The 16262-nt window shown below is 31.7% G+C and overlaps 1 protein-coding gene across 6 annotated transcripts in view; it reads right to left on the reverse strand.

The window, feature by feature from the left end:
- Positions 1-12171, reverse strand: part of LOC115883697 (protein pangolin, isoforms A/H/I/S) — a 480212-nt gene extending 468041 nt beyond the window's left edge. For 3 of the 6 annotated variants that reach the window (XM_030902094.1, XM_030902102.1, XM_030902091.1), the window contains exons 1-2: positions 11753-12167; positions 6970-7039 (exon numbers count right to left, since the gene is read on the reverse strand). In XM_030902094.1, coding sequence (XP_030757954.1) covers positions 6970-7039; positions 11753-11905 — 223 coding nt within the window. In that variant the 5' untranslated portion in view covers positions 11906-12167. Of the gene's footprint in view, positions 1-6969; positions 7040-11752 lie in introns of all 6 variants that reach the window. The other 3 variants (XM_030902099.1, XM_030902123.1, XM_030902116.1) reach the window with 3 other exon arrangements.
- Positions 12172-16262: the final 4091 nt, after the last annotated feature.

Here is a 16262-nt window from a genome sequence, read left to right on the forward strand (position 1 = left end):
CTAACCTAACCAAAAAACCGAGAGAAAAACACTAAAATAGTAAGTTGTGCAGCGTGTGGTAGATCTCGGTCAACATGTTTATTTTTTGTCAATGATTAATTTTAAATTAATACTCTCTCTTATCTTCAGGGAATTAGCACCGTCACAGAATAGAACAAAACCGTTCAGAATAGCACGCGCACACATAATACAGTTTTAACACTTATAAAATTTAAAGAAAATACAAAGGAAGAAACTTCTAAACTAAAAAAACAGCATTAAATATAAAACATTAATTTTGTACCTGTTCTCAGATTTTATAAATTTTCTACTTAATATTCTACATTTTCTACGCACTTTTCTCAATACACGTAGAAAATTAATTTTCTACGCATCGTTACCCAACCCTGATGACATGTATTGATAATTTGCATTCCAAATATCTTGAGAACGGTTACGCGTAGCGATTTTGCCAAGAGGTCTTTTTACATAAAAATGGCGGAAGTGTACAGGGTGGGTCAAATTAGACGCTTTTAAAGGGAAACACCTTTTTCTATAGGAGATAGACGAAAACTAATATCGGTGTCTAGAGCTCAATTTTGATCAAAAACATGATGGTGAAAACCGCATATCGATATCTGTTACCGTTTCGGAGTTACAGGGTGTTTTATCAAAAATGTGCATTTTTAACAGATCGCTGTAACTTTTTTGTTATGGAAAATTTTGTATTTTTATGAAAACATTTCCAAAGCAACTTTTTACGTAGAATTTAATAGTTTAGGTATAATTTTTTTAAAATTAATAATTTAAGAGTTATCAACAGAAAATTTGATTTTTTATATGGGACATCCTGTATATTTTTAATTTATTGAAAAGAATTTAAAATTACCTTTCCAAAAATATAACACACTTTATATTTTGCTCGATTCCTCTTCGAGATATAGAGTATATAAAAATTCGCCCGCTTTAAATAAGTAGGCTTTGAACGGCACCGGCTGTAATGCAAAAAAATTCTAGCTGGGAGCATCAATTAAAACGGAAATAATATTTGCTATGAGAGATGCAGAATTTTATAACAATTTAAAATATATTTAACCAACATCAACAGATTTAAACTATATCTAATAACAATAAAAATAAATAGCAAACCAAGACATGAGATTTTGCTACAGGTGTTCGATATTTTCTAATTCTTGTCTAGATTATACGGAAGAATAAGGAACCTTTTCTTCCGCAAATATATCCATATGAATAGATTCATAGGCACTAAGTCAGGCGGCCTCGACGGCCAACAGCTGAGATCTTGGTTAGCTATTCAATTATTCTTGAAATTGGCTACAAAAATTTGCTGATAACTTCAACGTTCAGAGACGGTGCGTCGTCTTGCTGGAAAAATATGTTTTCGACTTCCATTAAGGGCATATCATCAATAAGGGGTCCAAAGCCTACTAGTTAAAAATGGCGAACTTTTAAAAATTCTGTATTTCGAAGGGGATTATAACAAAATATCAAATGTGCTATATTTTTGGAAAGGTAATTTTAAATACTTTTCAGTTAATTAAAACTTTAGAGGGTGTCTCAAATAAAAAATAAATTTTTCTGTTGATAAATCTTAAATTATTAATTTTGAAAAAATTATACTTAAACCATTAAATTCTAAGTAAAAAGGTGTTTTGAAAATGTTTTCATAGAAATACAAAATTTTCCATAGCAAAAAAGTTGCAGCGATTTGTTAAAAATGCACATTTTTGAAAAACGCCCTGTAACTCCGAAACGGTAACAGCTTTTGATGTGCGGTTTTCACCATCATGTTTTTGATGAAAATTGAGCTCCAGATACCGCTATTAGTTTTCGTCTATCTCCTATAGAAAAGGGTGTTTCCATTTAAAAGCATCGAATTTTACCCACCCTGTACATTTTTTCACTCTACAGGTGCGGGCAAAAAGTTATTACTCTTCAAACCAGTTAAAAAATATGGTGGTGCCCCCTACAAGTAGAAGTCATATTGACATCGAAATCAAATTTGTCATGCCAAAAAACACCCATACCACCAATTTTCATCTAAATATCTAATCCAAATATCTAGGTTACTTCCAAAATTATTTGGAAAAAATCGAAATAAAAATGAAACTTCTACACCCTGTATCTCCGAAACGAAGCACTTTAGGACATGAATTTATACGAACTTTTTTACTTATTTTTATCTGCAGATTATGTTCCAAAATACAACTGAGACCACCCTGTATTTTTAACACCGCGACTGACGAAAAGCTAGCAGCGGCTGTTTGAATAGCCGGAATTGTCCTTCTCGGCGTGTATGTAAACGCCTCCATAAAAAAAAACTAGTAAATCTTATCTCCACATCTGGTTCTTATTTGTAAATATGGCGAGCTATTACCCGGAGCAATAAAGGATGAGGATCTTGTCGAGTCCGAAATGCCAGGAGAAATGGCTTAGACGTTGGTTTGAGTTTGTCTTCTTTATGAGGGAGCTGCGTTCCTAGATCACGAGTTATGACCATCTCTGAAGTTTTTGGTACCTTTAAAAAGCCTCGTCTACACATACCGTTTTGCCTGTCAGTCTTACCAGTTCAGTCAAAATATATAAAGTAAAACCTTTTGAGTAGACAAAAAAAGACGGTTTACTTGAACTGAACTAACGCAATCGTTGAGGTTTATCAAAACTGTTTTTGCCTACAACAAGAATTTACATAAAATAATATGGATATACATATTACAGCAATTTTAATAAGCGTCTTTCAAAAATATAATATTTTTGCATACTTTCACAAAATAATGTAATTTTACAAAATAATTTAGAGATATTTAATGATATTATGACCAAACTACCAAACGATACTATTTTTACAATTAGCTTTGCCAATATTTTTTATTTGTGTAACTAGTGCAAAAAATATTTGTTGCACGATGCATGAATTTTGCATGACAAAGTCGAGAGCTGCACTTAGCTGAGTGCAATAATTATGCTTTTTGTACACATTTTTTCTACGATCGAATTGAAATTCTTATTTAAATGTTCATTAAAAAGAAGTTACAGTAATTCAGTAACAGATTAATATTACCACTAACAATGACACATTTATTTTTTATAACTTTTTTTTAAGTTCATTTTAATTTTAATGTCGCAGTTTGAAAAATTTACTAAGGTAATTGATGTACAAGCTTCATTTCTAATAGTCTTTTGAATTTTATTTTTAGTTCTGCTCGTGGAGGTCTCGGGTTCCTGTTCTTCACTTAAAACTCTTTTCCGGAATGTTGCTGCGAGGTGTCCAGGTTTACTGGTACACCTACTCAAGTACTTGGTTTATCTTCCAGGATTTTACAAATTTTTACAAAAATTTGCAAATTTTTTCACTTTAGTTAAAGTCCTCAAGGAGACTTTTTGCACTAATGTAAAAAAATTACTTTTAAAACAGTAGATAGTGTAAAAAATAGATACTTTTAGCACGATCGTAGAAAAAATAAATTTAAACCATAAATACAATTTTGTTGTAAAATTAAGGTTTTTTTCTTTTCAACTTCACTAAACACAATGCTAGAATTGATAAAACGGCAGGATATACTTCCAGTATACGCTAGTTTTTAATGATGGGATAACTCGAGCGAAAATTCGCTCGAGTACTCGATTATTGAAATAACCGATATCAATCGATTATAAACGAGCGACGAATGTAAGCGATCCTATCGAGCGAATTTGCTACATACATTGCAAATTGGCAATATTTTATTAGTATTTTTAGTAAAATATCTTCAAACAACAGATTGTTCTTTTGATTGGGACAACATTGTTAATTATAGGACTATACGACGTTATCTGTTACGTAACTGTGTGACAAAATTTTACCACCTACATCGACAAGGCCTCGATGCATGATCAAGCGAAACTACTCGTCGCTTGCCACTATCATCGAAAGAATATGCGCTCTACGCACGCAGATTACTCCTTGGCGTTAAGATTAGAAGTACAAGCGACGGCGACGGCGAAAACCCGAGTCATCGCTCGATTATTGAAATCGCTTGAAACTCGAGTACTCGATTATTAAAATTCATCGGTTTTCCCATCACTACTAGTTTTTATAATCCGTCTTACCTGACAGAAAGAACATTATATGTAAGCGGGGCTAAGACTGGTCTAGGGTCTACAGTTTTATGTGACACGCAAAACTGACAGGCAAAACGTTATGTGTAGGCGGGGCTTTATTTTAGTTACGCTTTGGTTACGCCACAGAAGATATTAATTTCAGTTAAAAATTAAAAAAACTCAACCCTCCATAATATGAAACAAAAGCTGGACATGATCGTAACAAATGTTATTTACCTAGTAGCTGAAAAACCCGGATTTTGGCTATAACATTCTTGTTTGAAATGTGGTAAAAATAAGCTAAGAAATATTTAAAATTGCCCTGTTATAAAAATTATTAAATTAACAAATTGGAAAAAATTGGTAGATGCAATTTAAAGTTCTGTTTATTTTATAAATATGACTGCGGATTTCCTAATATTTTATTTTTTTAATATGATGCTTTCAAGATAGTTCATAGTCAGACTATGTTTTCAAAATTTAAATTTGACCTTTTGCTAATTATTAAATATTTTTAATAAAACTCTATTTACACTTATTAACTTATCATGCATCAGAAAGAAAACAATATTGTTTTATAAACATAATATACCATATAATTCAACAAATTCTAATATTCTTATGTAGGTACTTGATTTGGATCTCGATTTGGATATATGTACTTACAATCTAAACTAAAACTTTTGGTGTTGCGCACACAAAATGCGCTGCTAATATTTATTAGCAGCGAATTTGTTATTACTATTATTACTACAGCAATTATTACTATTTAGTAATAATTTAATAATGAATATTGGATATAAAATCTGTATGTCGGTAGAAATAATTAAAAACTAATCACAGTAACAACAAGTGATTGCGATTTAAAGTTATTGTTTTGATTATGTATTTATTAATGTTTTGAACCCTATAAAAGGTACCTAGTATTATTTTTATTATTGCAGGACAATACGCCATTTTCACAAAATTGTAAATATTTATAAAAGGGTAATAATTAAGTAACCTAAACCTTAATCAAATTTACATTTATTCCCATCGTATAAACATAAATTGAATAATATACGGGGCGTTATGTTTAAAAAATACAACTTAATAATATAGTAAGTATAATGAATTTTTAACTGGTGTAATTCAACATTTAACAAAAAAAATGAACAAAAAATACGTAATACATATAAATAAAAAATAAGCAAAATCAAACAATTGGAACGCAGTCGAGCTAGAATCCTCTTTCTAGAAGGAGTAAAAAACCTGACGAGGCCTAATCTACAAGTCTAGGTAGAAATTGCCGGCAATAAAATTTGTCAAGATTAGATCTGTAAAATTTTTAGTCGTCTCCCGAGTATTACCTTTCATACCGAGTGACTTACGCGTGAGATCATACCAGGATAAGGCCGTATAAATATTTCAGTCATACGTTTCGCCTTATGTCAATCGAATAGCATCTATATTTGCATATCTAACGTCGAGATTTCCTACGTGTACTGCTAGACGGAATATTAAAAAAAGCGTGTATCGAGACCTTAATAATATCATGTCACAGAATTTTTGTATTTTATTCAGGTAAACATAGAAATTTAATTTTTGAAATTTGGCAGGTGTGGCTGGGTTGGGATTTGAAGCAGGATTGTAGCAGCCCATACAGGATCGTATTTTATAATTCCTGCTTTCAATGAGTTGCTAACTTCCCCGATCTCCACCATTTGGATCTCGAAAACTATTGGATATACGAGAATGGTTAAACTAGGGCAAAGTTGTGCATTTATATGTCTCTTAAAATGCCATTTTGAAACATTTAAAATTGCATGTAGTTCCGGAGATATTCGAGAAAAACCGAAAGTTGAAGATTTCGAATGTATTGTTACGTTTTTCGTCGGTTCCATGTGGATAAAAAGTCTAATTTATTTAAACACAATTTATTTTACACTAAGTAACAAAACAATAACGATATAACTACTTAAAGAACTATTTACAACTTATTTACTATTTATCTAAAAAGAATTTATTTTGAATTTAGCGCGGTAACTAACTGTACACGTCGACCGATTGTTTCTGTCCCTCCTTTACACAGGCCTCGGGTTATACCCGAGCTGAAATGTATACCCACAGCTAAACAGTTCTCGAATAGTCCATTAGATCATTAGAGCATAGAGAAGATTTAGAATGTTCTCGTATGTACGCCCCATTCCAGTGGAACTTGATTGTTCTCGAACGTTCGATGAGTCACTACGGTTTCTATTCTTTAATGCGATATTAAGGTCATATGGGGGCGGGGCATATTAGTCAGGTTAGGCCGAGTCCACACGGGTCCGCAACATTTTTTTTTCTGACGTTATTTGACAAGGTATCCTAAAACTAAAAGCACATTTTTATTTCCACCTTTTTCCAGCAGTGTTTTCAGATTTGTCATCCGACGTTTCGTCTTTTGACCACCATCATCAACTTGATGTTTTCTTATTAGCCACCATATTAGATTTCTACTCGTCTAAATAGATAAATTCATTGCGATTCAAATAATGTACGATAAGTTATACACAGTGGCTTTTAAACGTCAATAATTTGTAAAAATAGTCTTTTCAATAGGTGGCTTTCAATATTGTTTGAAAGAAAAACGCTACATGTCTATGACTATCAAATTCAAAAATGATGTCTGAAACTATCAAAATCAAAAAAAATATTCTAGGAGCTACAGATGCCCGACGCACTATTGCCGGACCCTGTATAATAAACCTATTATGAGTATTGTGATAACAGGAAAAATTATTTAATGAATTTATTTATTACGGCGCGGCGCGGCATACGTCAATTTCTTAGTTCATTAAAGTTAAAATAGTGAGTATGATACAATCGTGATCATTGAATGGAAAAATAAAAAAATAATATACATACCAAAGACGGGGCTGTGATCCGGTCGTTGAGCATTTTTACTTGAAGAATTGTAATTTCCACCACTCTTTTCCTGAAAATAATGACAGATATTAAAATAATAAACTAAGATAAACAGCTAGTAAATAAAAGTAATGTATTTTTCTAAAATGTCAAAAAGGCCGACCTGCCCAATTTTCTCGGTAACGACTATCATGGTAGGAAGAATTCCAAGAAGGCAGAAATATTTTAGATTTATGATGGTATCGTGGACCCACTTTTTGGCTCCTAAGAAATTTTCTTTTCACTATTTTGAAAAAACATACGAAAGAATTGTCCCAAATAAAATAAGATATGATAAATAAAAACATATATTTCCCTCGATATTTCTTTAATAGAGAGACATGTAGAGTAGCTAGGCTATTATAAACATTACAATATATTTTATTTCAATTTAAGTATGAATAATTTCATATAAAAAGTGGTGTTTCTTAGTGCATCGCCCCACATGAGGCGTAGCGGAAAAAAAACCGCGAAGCGTTTAAATGCATTTTTTAAAATTATAACGAAGTAGCCCCACATGACGCGTATTTTCTCACACTGTACGCACTCGCCATAAGATGCTACCAGCTTTATGTTGCCTAAAATAATACGAGTCTCAGAAACATACAACTCAAAATAATACGCATCAGAAACATACAGCCCAAAATAATAGAAAATCATACGCAAAAAAATACGGGTCAATCCGCAATACGCGTCGCTGTGTGTGGGGCCACCTCAAATGGCCACCTCGGCATGCTGAGTTTAGTGCATTTAAACGCTTCGCGGTCCTCTCCGCTTTACGCTACACTGTACGCCTCATGTGGGGCCACGCACTTAGGATTTTAGGCTTCTCTAGTTCCTATTATCCAACTTTGTACCACAGTCTATTCATAACTTTGTAATTCTTTTATACAAAAATATATCTCTATAAAACTGTCTGCAACTGGCAGTGATATCAATTAGAATTATTGTAAACTAATTTCTCAGAAAAATGACTAATCATTAGAAAAAAATAATTGTTGCCGTGATCTAATAGTTATTTAATTACCCAAGAATTATAGATATGGCATAACAACTAAGGTTGAAAAATATTACTATATTAAACTCTGAAATGTATGCACAATAATAAAAGTACCACATAATATTATATCTGCATATACAGGGTAAGTATTAAATAAGTGCAAATATTTTTAGGAGTAGTATACTTCTACTCCAAACACAGTCTGAGGCTTTTTTTTTTGCGAAAAATAAATTTCAAAAATTTGGAATTTTTTGAAAAAATTTTTGGATTTTTTATAATTTTTAGTTAAAAAACATAATATGGCAACATTTGTAGTTTACAAGAAAGAAAAGATCCAGTGGTTCTCAAAATTTAAGCGAAAAATATATATTTTTTTTTAATTCCCTGGGAAATTTTCAAAGTAAAATATCTCTGTTATTTTCGAGGATATTTTGGAGTTATTTAAAAAAGGCAAAAGGAAAATATGTTTCTTTTGTCGAGATCTACAAGCCCTGCAAACTTAACTTTTGCACTTATTTGAGACTCACCCTGTGTAACTCAACCTCATATTCCAGATCTAAAATAGAGAAGCCACTTAAATTCTAAGTTGTAATTATTAAAAATAAAGAATTTCATTATTATTTGACTTAGTAGAGGGTTATTATTTCTTATAATATATTTATACGCTACCAAACAATTAGTATTTTTTGCATAAATTGTATCCATAATTGTATATAGTGCACTTTTCAGCTGCTGTCAGATAATTTCTGTTATCAAGCTAACTATTAGGTATACTATAGGTATGTTCGGGTATATTAAATAGAAATAGCTGTCGAAACAATAATTGTTTTCCATCGAATTGATAATTGATTAGTACTATTAGTAGTAAGTATATTTTTTGGTATTTTAATCTCAATTTTTATATTTACTTATGTAAGTACTTGCTCTTCATAAAATCGAAAAAAAAAACAAATATGTATATTTATGTATTTGGTAAGATAAAGAGATTACAAAAGCATCTTTAAGTTACGGTAAAATTTATATGTAGGTATACACATTGCTTTGGAGAATTTGGATGAAGATGCTGCACTGACAGATTATTATGCTTTTGTGAAATCTAAAATGAGATATGGCTTGGTCATTTGGGGAAATTGTACTGATATAAACAGAAAGATGTACATATTCGAAATATATTTGGGATGAAGCGTTTTGAAAGTTTTATACAAAAGGGTTTGGTTTGGTTTGGTACCTATAGTTATTATAGCTTACAATGTTTAGGACTCATAATATGTTCTTCTTTCTTTGCTGACTTGGTTTGGTTTGGTTTGGTTTGGAAAATAAATATAATCTTCTACCCAACAAATGCAATTATAGTTCATATACAGAAAAATACTGAGTTTTTGGTTATAAAAATAATTAATAGATTCCCTGATGAGTTGCGGGTCATGTCTCATGGAAAGAAAAATTGAACTGAAAGACCAATTAAAAATCCATATATGATATTTTAAAGATTTCTTTCCGGATTCGCATACCTGTCTCTCTTTTATGTTAGTTAACATATTTTGTTTTTACTGTAAATGCAATGTGGACTGTTGAGATAGTTGCTGCTGCTAGTAACTCATATGTATAATTAGAAAGACTAGGTACTTATTTTTGTATTATCCAATAATTTTAATTTTTAAAACATATACTTATTTTTTATTTTATTTTTTTATTGTCAGTTAGGTATTATTCTCGTTTGTCTTCTTTATGTGTGTTTATTTATTTGTATTTTATAATAATTAGCGTTAAGTTTGGTTAGGTTAGGTTGTAAACAAACAAGTAGTAGTTTAATAACAAACAAGAGCTCATTATGCATACATGCGGATTTATTATGGGTGAGATATTTTTTAATACAATTTTGATAAATTCAAATTTTCTATAATATATACTTTAGTAGTATCGGTGAGTAGTATTGTAAATATTAAACAGAAATCACCGTCACTCATCATTGTAGTATGTAATATTGATAGATTTCTCTATACCTAAATAGTTCGTAAAAAATATACCTAGGTAAAATGCTTACAAATTTGCGTGTATGTACCTACAACCAATCTTTATTGCTGATAAACTGATAACAAGAGTTACTACATGTGGATTTGTTACTTTTTTTAAATATAAATTTTATTTATTGTATCTTAAATTAAAAACTAAAAACATCTAATTTCCAGTCTAATTCATAATCCGGGTCATAATCACTTATAATATTGATTTCTATTTATTTTTATATAAAAATTAAAAAATATAAACAAAATTAATTAATAAAATTGTGGGTAACAGGTACTTACGTACCGTATGATCTATAATCTCCGTATAAAAACGGCGTCAACGATGGCTATGAAATGAAGATCGCTGTCACTTTTTATCTGTAAAATTATATGGGAAATGACATCGATCGTCATTTCCAAGCCAACTGGACGCCGTTTTTTTTTTCGTTAATACGGTATAACCCACGATAATATTTACAAAAGAAAAAAAATATATTTCCCTCCATAATATTTCCTTAATAGAACAGATGTGTTCTCTCCTTAAGTAAGTATTTAGGCTATTTTAAGTAAGTAGATCTTCTCACCTATTTAACTAATGACTTAATCTTTTTGATCGATCAAAAAGCTACCTATTATGGGTACTTAATTATTGTACAAAAATAGAAATAACCTCCACAATCACACAAGTTGATCCAAAATGTTTAAAGCGGCCTTTAAATACATTCTGACATTTTAATTTAACTGTTTTCATCTTTTTATGAGTCTTTTTATCATGGTTAATTTATTTTTTATGTGTCAGAAAAAAAAAATGAACACGATATTGCATTATACCTAGTAGGTATTGTTATTTTTGAAACGTAACTTACCTACCGCATAATTCAATTAAATAATAGGTACTTATCACGCAGGTTACAAAGGTAAGTACTTATCATTTGCACCCGTATGATAATTAAATCAAAATATAATTTATAATTCTACTTATTTCCTTTCACTACTAACCGTACGTTTGGTTTATAAAAGTCACATGTGCTTAATATCAAGAGCGGTGTTTATATTGGCGGTTATTCTCGTTTTTGAATGTCTAGGTATTTATACATTTTCTAAATACTTTACACTCTCACTTTCATTTATTTAAACATACCGAATACTAATTTTGTTAAAGACAATACTGATTTATAAATAACTATGATATGACAAGTTGTTCAATTGTTTTGATTTTGTGTTTGTCATCTTGTTAGGATGTGAGTAAAGTTTAGTCCGACGGTAGTTTATTTTCGTGGTAATGAATTACGAACAACAGTTTAGTTCAGCTAATATTATTTGTTATTTGCATAATGCATTATAGAATTAATGATTATTTTGTAAACTTAGATGAAAGAAGCATAGTATGTATATTTATTTGATTTTTTTTCAGTCAATGGCGACATTGTTTACAAACAAAATGCATCGCTTCGAGGAAAGAACGGGAGAAAATTCAAACAAAGAAAAACGTTTCATGAGAATATATTTAAATGAACGGTCAAAGCAGTTTTATTTATAAATCCCAACAAGACGACTCTTTCTGACAGCGCTACACACAGCATCTTTCCGGCGGATCTCGACGCCTACTCTACATGTCTGAATTCAGTAAATACACCGGCAAAACAGATTTAGACTAACTGAGATATGTTTCTTCTTTGGTCCATTGTGTGTTCCAGACAAAAAATGATTCATTTTTGTATAAGTATTTATAACGTACCTCCGACTCGGTGAGGTCGATAAGGCTACTCTTTTCCTCGGTGAGGTTCTCCGAGGACCTCTTTTCGTCTTCGTCGTTACCCTCGTCTTTAAACACCTTAACCTCATCGGTGCTGCCGAGATCATCGCCACCACTGGACGAGACGTGTGGCATGATTCACTTGAAAACACGACACAGCGGCATCACAGCCCGCTCACTGGATCACTAGGACACGTCATACGGAAAAACCGCGCGGCACCATGACACTCACACTTTTGATCTGTTGTTGTTTACGAGCACGCGAATCACGGACTGTCAGTAAGTGTCGTAACACGTGCCGTTGACAGCAGCCTAACGGCGGCGCCCTTTACCAAACACTAACTGGCGCTGGGCGCATAGAATCAAGCAGGCGCGCTTCTCAGTTCTCTGTCGGGCCCGACCAATCAGCTGCCGCTTTGATCTGCCGAGGCGGCTCGCAGTAATGGCAGCCGCACGACTGCGCACGACACCGCCCGAAAGTCCTTACCGGCGCCTTCGATGGTATTTAAAGGCCGAATTTTTTTTTGGAAAATTTGTTGATGTGCGGCGGACACTCGTCAAACGTTACGTTTCAAAAGCTTTAATTCTAGGAAACTGCAACTGGCCGTAGAACAGTATTTATTTGTGCTGGAAAATTAAACAAGTAGGTACATTTAATATGTATGAGGTAAAAACGAAATGAAAAACTTGAAAATAAGAAACAAAAGTCTGTTTTAGTTGAAGTTAAAAAATTAAATAAATAATAAATGTTGAAAAATTACTAACTGGCAAAAATTTTAAATAAATAGGTATACCGGGTGCGTCTCAAAAGAGGCTCACCTCTATAACATTTTTATTTTTTCAGATAAAAAACGAGAATTGGTATGTTAGTATATGACATAAATTAAGATTGATTGACGTATTCACTGGTTTTCGGTCACTTCGTGTTTCACCGGAAATGGCTACAACTTTTGATTTTTAAATTTTTTTACTTTATTCGATAGAAAATGACACTCTGAACAGAATGACATATCATATGTCAACTTTTGACATTCTTGCTAAAAAAACTGGATAAAACAGAGGACAGTCGTCTTTTTGATCTCACTGTCCTCTTTTCTCTCGCGTTTTGAAAAAGTTCTCTTTTTTACATACCATACTTAAAATCTAAAAAATATTCGTCTATCGCTACAATACTTTAAAAAATTGTTAATATGTCTCTTTCGCTACTCCCACTCATTTGTACAGAAAAGAAAATGAAGAAATATTTATGTACAAGAAATATTTGTGAAAGCGAAAAACATGTTTAACTATTTTATGTTTACTTATGGGTAGCTTATGTTTTAAAAAAAAAGTTTTGTAGAAAATGGTTTTGAGTATAAACATTTTTAAGAAAGTAACAAAGACCATCAATGGCATACTGTTTACATATTTTTTTGGTAAATTCTAGGCATTTGGGCGAGGCATTTTTTTTAATTCAAAATGTCAGAAGTCAACATATGATATGTCATTGTATTCCGAATGTCGTTTTCAATCATATGAAGTAAAAAAATAACGAAGGTGTTTGGTTTGATTTAAAAATCAAAAGTTGTAGTTATTTCTGGTGAAACAGGAAGTGACCGATAACAGTTGAATACGTCAAGTCAACCCTAATTTATGTCATATACTAAAATACCAAATCTCGTTTTTTTATCTGAAAAAAATAAAAAAGTTATAGGGATGAGCCACTTTTGAGACGCACCCGGTATAGTATAAAGCTGTTTTAATATTGAGATATAGTAAGTATCCTAGCGACAAAAAATACTGTCAAAAACAAAAAATCAGTCTTTCAAAAAATATGAAGAAGCAAAGTTTTTCAGAATTTAATTTTACATCTATCAATTTAAATTGTACTTTAAAAAGTATCAAATTTTAATATACTTCCGGAAAATTAATTAAAAATCTATTGTTTTTATAGATTTTTTTATTTCAATTTCACACGACAAAGTTATCTAACCTAGAAATAATTCCTTCTAAGCAGTTTATTTACACTCAAACTAATAATGTTAATTTTCACTTTCACTATATTAAACTTTATTTAATGCACGTGTCCTTTTTACGCCAGAAACATTGGCTTATTGTCTATAGTCTGTCCAACAACAGGCTCCATGACAGTGACAGTTGTCTCTGTCATTTTAGTTCACAGCTAAATTGCAATATCATCTTCCTTCGCTCGTTGGACAGACTATAACTTATTTTAAATTCAATAAAAAATATGTTTTATTTATTATTCTTGTTATAATATATTGAGAAAAACAGCGTCCAGTTTGGTCGAAAATTATAAAAACATCAATAATTTACCTATTTTCCTATAAAATTCGATAAAATGGTAATAATACCTAACAAAAAATGTTAAAGGAATGTAAGGTAGAGTGATGATGAGTAATCGTGATACAATACATACATACAATTTAAAAATCACTGTACTCCTTTCTATTAACTTTTTTCCTGCCATCTGATTTTTACTTTATAAAATATTTTTTTTCTTTAATTAACTTTGTTCTTTATAAGCGCTAACAAGAAAAATTGTGTGTGCACTATGTGCGCATATTTGAAATAAAACATCTAACTAACAGCTATTAAAATTGAAGAATTTGAAGAAAGGTTTGAAAAAATGTAGTTTGAAAGGTTGAAAAAGTATAAATTAATAAATAATTTTATTCACTTTTACAAAATTTGTATTAAAATGATCGTCCGTCCGTCTGTCCGTCTGTGGACTCTATTCGGGTACCTCTATCCACGTGTCAAGTTTTGTTCCAATAGACGCATAATTAAGAAAAATCCTGATGATTTCGTCCATTTAGAGGTATCAGTTCGAAACATTGAGGGCGTCATCTTGTAGCCCGTCCCCAATTATGCCGAAATCGACCAATATCATATCCTGATGAAAATGTAAACAAAACGTCTTATCAAACTTTGCAGGGTAGGACCGTGTGCACCGTCACACACATAGCCTACCCACCAAATTTGTTCACGATCAGACGACATCAACTTTTGACGTTTCTTACGTCAAAACTAACTGTCACAGTGACACGTGTCGTAGATTGTCAAGTTGGCCTTGGTCCAATCTATCGACATAATAAATTTTATTTAAATCGGACGATTTTTTCTAAGCCGTAGGTTGTCCTTACCACTTCCTGTCCCGTGTCGTGTCACGGCCTTGAATTTTTACTCACAACGCGCGTAAAGTAGTTTCACTCCAAAAAATATGAAAGCTATGGCTTTTATTTTTTATTTAATGTTGCTCCGGCCGGGTTGATACCTATAGTAGGCCTATCTGATCCTCTCCCGCTACATCATTATGCTAGTGATTAATTTCTTCTTCAGACATTTATTTTACTAATTTATGGACTGTTTGTAATGATGTACAGGTTAGTCCACCACCCGATTACTTGCGGTCTTCAACAGGTATTAAGAAGCGTAAAAGCGTACTGTTTTTTATTCAAAATTCCATGGTATTTTAGGGTGTTACTTTTTTAATAGTATTTACTTCCAATCTGTGATGTACACGGGTCTACGTACCGGACGGTACTATGTGTGGGAGGTTTGCACGTTAATTGAATAGTTAGATTATATAAACTTACCTTGAACTCGTGTCATTTGTTGATTTATTTCAACTAGCCATTTTCTGTATAATCAATTCGGTATACAGGGTGTCCCAAATTGGAGCCTCATCATTGGGATCTCTGAAACTAGAAAAGATACGAGGTCGATTAAATGGGCGCAAATTTGCGCAATTCAATGCTGGTCAAAATACCACTTTAAAAGTTTAAAAATTCCGAATAGTTCCGTAGCTTTTTGGAATAAAACGAATATTGGCGATTTCATTTTTATTTTTATATGACTCTATTTTAAATAGATATAACACAATATGATTTTCACATTCTCATTGTTACATTTTTTGCATTTTATACAAAATTATCAGTGTTATCAGAGCTCTTAAAATTCATAATAGAGTCCAGAGCAGTCAACGGCGGCGGTGCCGACGCACAGAAGGGTATCTGATAAATTTAGGTGGCCAAAATTTGATTTGGCAAATGTGACCTTTTTTAAGAAACAGCAATATTATTGTTAAGATAACATATGAATACACTATATATTATGGATTTTTTCCACCTTAAGGAATTTTTGTTTTTGTTTCCATTGTTCAAGATAAGTGAACACTTATTTATTTGAATTATTAAGACAAAGTTTGATATTCGATACCTTTTGTAGTAGCTACTTTTCTTGAAAACGTTAATATGGATATTGATGAAGCAGGTAAATACTACAAGTTTTTAATATCTTGTTCAATATATTCGATGTAACTGTTCCTAAAAGTAAATTTAAAAGATTTGACGTTTTAAATTTTAAGTAAAGCTAGGTTTTTGTTATAGTTCCGTGTATTTCCCGCCTAATTTTTTTTTAAATTGTGTAGATGGTAGTGTCTAGTACACGAATTTAAAAAGTTTAGACCCGATAATATCCGATTTTTCTT

The sequence above is a fragment of the Sitophilus oryzae genome, unplaced genomic scaffold, assembly GCF_002938485.1.
Source record: "Sitophilus oryzae breed Bouriz unplaced genomic scaffold, Soryzae_2.0 scaffold_111_pilon_pilon, whole genome shotgun sequence".
In the NCBI taxonomy this organism is placed as follows: domain Eukaryota; kingdom Metazoa; phylum Arthropoda; class Insecta; order Coleoptera; family Curculionidae; genus Sitophilus; species Sitophilus oryzae.